This window comes from Gracilinanus agilis, chromosome 1 (genome assembly GCF_016433145.1).
Source record: "Gracilinanus agilis isolate LMUSP501 chromosome 1, AgileGrace, whole genome shotgun sequence".
Taxonomy (NCBI): Eukaryota; Metazoa; Chordata; class Mammalia; order Didelphimorphia; family Didelphidae; genus Gracilinanus; species Gracilinanus agilis.
Window position 1 is genome coordinate 271,473,939 of NC_058130.1, and position 6,000 is coordinate 271,479,938.

At 44.3% G+C, this 6,000-nt stretch overlaps 1 protein-coding gene across 1 annotated transcript in view; it reads left to right on the forward strand.

The window, feature by feature from the left end:
- The window catches only part of MYO15A (myosin XVA), a 145,247-nt gene that overhangs the window by 85,483 nt on the left and 53,764 nt on the right, over positions 1-6,000 (forward strand). Inside the window, 3 exon segments of the mRNA XM_044679943.1 lie at positions 1,121-1,215; positions 2,975-3,077; positions 3,894-3,955. Coding sequence (XP_044535878.1) covers positions 1,121-1,215; positions 2,975-3,077; positions 3,894-3,955 — 260 coding nt within the window.

Here is a 6,000-nt window from a genome sequence, read left to right on the forward strand (position 1 = left end):
AGATCTTCCCGACAGCTCTGCAAGAGCTCTAAAACAGTGATTATTAACCCCATTTCACATTTAGGGAAACTGAGGCTCAATGGACTTCAGAGCTGGAAGGAACCTTTAAAGATCATGTAATCTAAGATCCTCATTTTACAGATAAGATCAAGATAGGGAAATGACTTGCCCAAAGCCACACAGGTAGAGAGTTAGGATTCAAACCCAGGCTTTCAGACTCCAAATGGAAGAAACCTTTAAAGATCATGTAGTCTAAGACCCTCATTTTGTTTTTGTTTTTGTTTTTTTCCCATGGTTATATGATCCATGTCCTTTCCCTCCCTTCTTCCCTCTCCCCTCCTGGAACTGACAAGAAATCCCACATGTTATCACTCAAAATCTTATCCATGTTGTTCATTTTTGTAATAAAGGAATCCTTTAAAAACAAAACCCCAAATCGTATACCTATATAAACAAGTGATAAATGATGTTTTCTTCTGGATTTCTACTCCCACAGTTCTTTCTCTTGATCAGGATAACAATCTTTCTCATAAGTCCCTCGGGATTGTCCTGGATCATTGCATTGTTATTAGTAGCAGTCTATTACATTTGTTCATCCTACAATGTTTCAGTTACTGTGTACAATGTTCTTCTGGTTCTTCTTGTTTCACTCTTCATTAATTCATGTAGCTAAGACCCTCATTTTACAAATAAAGTCAAGATAGGGAAATAACTTGCCCAAAGCCACACAGGTAGCAAGTCAGGATTCAAATCCAGGTCCTCAGATGCCAAATGGAAGAAACTTTTAAAGATCATGTAGTCTAAGACCACACAGTGAGAATTCAAACCTTAGGCTCTAAATTTCATGGCACATCACCATTCTATCTAAGTGACTTGAGCAATGAGTTCATGTCAGACCCAAAAATCAAACTCTTTAAAGCAGTCCATTAGACTCTGTTGCCCACAAGCAGGTGGCTGGAGGGAGGGAAAGGAGGTGATGTTAGCTTTAACCCCATCCCTGCCAGTTCCAGACTTGGGGGTAAGAGCTACTCTCCTGCCTCAGCCTCAGTCTGCCCATGGGGAGGTTTCCCTGGCAGGGCTGGAAACCCATTTACCCCTGTCGTCTGCACCTTCTCAGCAGATCCAGACAGCTTCAGGGAGCCGGCTGCCCCACAGAAGGGACTGGATCGTTACCTAGATAGCCTCTTTGACCCGGTGCTTGCTTATGGAAACACGGTATGGAGCCCAGTGGGGTGTTCAGGGAGGGTGTGGGAAGATGAGAGGCACCTCAGATAACACATAGAAACACACAACACAATTACAAAGACTCCAATAGTTTGCCTTCATGTAACACTTTTAAGTCATATTTGGTCCTCACGACCCTGAGAAGTAGATGCTTTTAATGCCCCTATTTTTCAGATTTCACAGATTGAGGAAACACGTTCAGAAAGTGACTTGGCCAGGGTCACATAGCTAATCTCTACCGTCAGATTCTTCTTTATTTGAAACTCTTACCTTCCATCTTGGAATCAATACTGAGTATCAGTTCCAAGGCAGAAGAGAGGTAAGGGCTAAGCAGTGGCAGTTAAGTGACTTGCCCAAGGTCACACAACTAGGAAGTATCTAAAGCTACATCTGAACCATCTCCAAGCTATCCACTGAACCCCTAGCTGATCCTGAGAAAGTATTTATTAAGCACTTACTCTGTGCAAAGCCCTTTGGCTCGGCATTAAGTTTCAGAGCTACAAATCTAAAAGCAGACTGTAAGACCCCTCAAGGTGCTTATATTCTAATGGGGGAAACAGTAAACATAAGGAAATGGTGCCTAGGAAGGGGAAATCACAGAAATGGTGGAACCTTAGGGGAGTAGCTTAACATGTCCCTTCCAGGAATAAAAGCAGAACAATTTAATCATGATTCATGCTTCCATAATTGGAAGGAGGCGGTGAGTCAATGGAACACCATTACACATAGATACTTCATCGCACACTTATTCTCTAAAATAATCTCACATGCAAAATGATTATAAAGACACTCCATCTCACACACACACACACACACACACACACACACACACACACACACACACAGCTTAACCTCACTAAGCTGGAAGGGGGGAGGAGAGAGGGGAAAATTAATAACTGATCCCCAGAAATAGGAGGGAAAAAGGAAAACTGATTATTTGAATTGAGGACAGGATTGAATGACAAGAAATTCTTCAACCTTTCTATCTTCCCATGACCCTTCATGTAGCATCCTCGGTCTTCATATTCTTGACCCCAGCTTCCTTCTGCCTCCACATCATCAATCCAAGTTTCTCTAGCTGCCCCTCACCTACACACACACACACACACACACACACACACACACACACACACACACACAGCCTTCAGGTGTTTTAAGTCACTTTTCCCATTCCCCACCTTCCTAGCCCCTCAGCCCCTAAGTAGCATCACGTTGTTACTCTGTACCGAATCCACACTGAGAACCTAAGTCAGAACACCACTACCACCCAAACCCCATCCCTACCTCTCCCCCCTTTTCAGACTATTCTACCTTCCCATGCCAAGAGTGTCCTCTACCCAGAGACCTCTTTGGTGGCAGGTGTGCCTTTCCCCTGATGTTCATTATCTGATCTGGTCAGAGACCTATGCCGATTCTCTCCTGACTCATGATTAAACTACTATTATCAGAAGAAAGCAGAAAGATTCCTGCTAAGCCTTGGCATCCATATTGTGCCCCTACCCCCAACTCTCTCTATGGAGCCATACATGGGTAGCTGGTCCAGCTCAGACCTTTCCAGGAGAAGAGGGCATCACATAGTTAATGCCTCCCTAATCTGGGAAACCCCATCGGCCCCAACCCAGTGCCCATATCTGATGTCCTTCTCTTACTACAGGATGAGATTGTTGGGATCCTGGAAGAAAGGGCTTAGGGCCTTAATCCCTGATCCTTGACCCTTGGCTTGGTATTATTCTTTGGTCCCCATTTCTAGGATCTGGAGAAACCAGCTGCCATCTCCTATAGGATGAAAGGGGGAGGCCAGCCCAAAAGTGATGAGGAGCCAGCTGGGCCCTCTAGAATACCCCAAGAATCAGGTCAGTATTACCTTCTAATTATTCCCTCCCTCTCTCCCACCAAATCTGGCCAGTACCAGACTTTTCTTGGTTTTTCTTCTTGGTTTTCCCTGGATTCTGAGAGCAGACTACACTGGGGTAGAGGTCGGAGTCCTCACTGAACACCAAGATCAGGCAGCTTCACACCTAAGGATCTAGGAAGAGAGGGCATGGGGTGGGACATGGAGCTCCAGAGCAGGTGCTGGGGCCTTGATATAATCTCTTTGGCATCCCCTCCTCACCATACACACTGATTCTTCCTTTTCCCCACTTCCCTCCCTTCCTCTCACCATCTCTCCTTCTCATTCCCTTCCCTATTCTTTCCTCTACTTCTACTTTTCCCTTAACAATCACTAAACCCCACTAAGCTAGGAGGGTAGAGGAAGGGGGAAGGAGGAGGAAGAAGGATAAACTAATAACTGAGCCCCAGAAATAGGAAGAAGGAAGGTTGGCTATTGAGATTAAGGTCAGGGATAGATGGCAGAAAGTTGTATGTCTTTCATTCTTCCCATGCCCCTTGATCCAACCCTCTTGGTCTTCACGTTCCTGATCCCAAATTCCCTCTGCCCCTACACTATCAATTCAGGCAGCCCCAGCTGCTCACTAGAATCCAATCTCAGCTATCCCATGACCAATTCTGATTCCATACCCCAAATATCCCTCTATCCCATTTTCCCTGACCCCCTTGTTCCTGACATCTCCTGAACCCTACTGGTTGAAACCTGACTCCAGCTGTCCCCAAACTCCCAATTCCCCTGATCCTGGTGCCTCTCTGAGCCTGGAACTCTGTAGTCCCAGGTCTGGACTCATCCACATTGGCGCTACAGCAAGCCTTCATCCAAAAGCAGGCCGTGCTTCTGGTGAGTACAAACCCTCTACCTCAAAACTACTTACTCATCTTGGGGCCTCTGGGGAAATGCCTTCATTCTTACTGTGGTAAAACTTGTCATATATATATAGGAGAAGGAATTGCAAGGGGTTGGGGCAGCTAGGTGACAGTGGAGGGAGAGTCGGGTCTGAAGAGAGAAAGTCCTGGGATCAAATCCAGCCTCAGACACTTCCTAGCTGGGTAATCCTGGGCAAGTCATTCAACTCCAATTGCCCAGCCTTTACTGCTCTTCTGCTTTGGAATGGGTATTTCTAAGATGGAAGGTGAGGGTTTTATTTTTTTTTTAATTATAAGGGTTTAGTCCAATATTTCCTTGGGGAGGAGGCTATAAGCCAATGGTCACTTAGCCAAGTGGGAGAAGCTTTGTAAAAATGGTCAGCTTGTGGTAGTCATCTCTTTACTGACTACCAAACTCAGAGCCTTTTTTTTTTCAATATAATCCTTACCTTCCATCTTGGAGTCAATACTGTGTATTGGCTCCTTGGTGGAAGAGTGGTAAGGGTAGGCAATGGGGGTCAAGTGACTTGCCCAGGGTCACACAGCTGGGAAGTGTCTGAGGCCAGATTTGGACCTAGGACCTCCTGTCTCTAGGCCTGACTCTCAATCCACTGAGCTACCCAGCTGCCCCCTCAGTGCCTTTTCTTAGTCCTCAAAGTACTTGTTCTCTGTGTAGCTCTTACATTGTCAGCAAACCTTCTCCCTAGATACTCTCTTCCTCCTTGGTTTACAAGCTACTGCTCTCTCCCAAGTTTTCTTTCTTCCTACCTAACTGAACTGAATTTTCCTTTCTGGATCTTCATCTATCCCCTACCCACTACATGTTAAATGTTTCTTGAGGGGGCGATGTATGAAGAGAGAAAACACTTTTTAAAGGCCTACTATACATTGCTAAATACTACACAAGTATTATCTCATTTGATCCACTAAACATAGACGTTCTTCAGAGCCCTGTCTGAGCTCTCTTCTCTTTTCTCTACATTTTCTTTCTTGGTGATCTCACCAGCTTCCTTTAGTCTAATTATCATCTCCATGGAGATGACTACTAATTCCATATATGGACTCAAACCCTTTACTGAGTTCCAGTTCCACATCATCAAGGGTCTTTTGTATATTTCCAACAGAATGTTCCATAAGCCACTCAACATGTCTAAAACAGAATTCTATCTTTCCTTTAAATCCATCCCTTCTCCAAACCTCCTTATTCCTTTTGAGAGTACCACCATCCTTCAGGTCTCTCAGAATCACAATGACAAGGTCATCTTCTAGTCTTCTCTCTCCCTCTACCCCATATCCAACTAACTACAAAATTTTGTTGATTTTATTTCCACAACAGTTCTCCCATCTGCTCCCTTCTCTTCACTCACACAGTCACTATGATAATTTAGGTGCTCATTACCTCTGACTTAGATTTCTAATTGGTTTCCTCATTTCTAATCACTTATGTTTGCCATAAAAATCCCCATATGATTTCTAATCACAACTTCAATGCCAGTCAAAATGATAAAAAAAACCAAGCCCGTCATGATCAAAAATGATCAAAAAATCTTCTGAGGTTCCTATTCAAGCAATCAATTAACAAATATTTATTTAGAGACAGGTAGGTGCCTCAGTATATTGAAAGCCAGGCCTAGAGATGGGAGGTTCTGGGTTCAAGTCTGGCCTCAGATACTTCCTAGCTCTGTGACCCTGAGCAAGTCACTTAACAGCCATTGCCTAGCCCTTACCACTCTTCTGCCTTGGAGTCAATACATAATATTGATTTTAAGATGGAAGGTAAGGGTTTTTTTTAAAGTGTATGGGGAGTTTTACATGACTACACATCTGTAACCTATATCAAATTGCTTGCCATCTCAGGGAGGAGGGAAGTGAGGGATAAAATTTATAACTAAAATTTTTTAAAAGAATGCTTAAAGGGCAGCTGGGTAGCTCAGTGGAGTGAGAGTCAGGCCTAGAGACAGGAGGTCCTAGGTTCAAACCCGGCCTCAGCCACTTCCCAGCTGTGTGACCCTGGGCAAG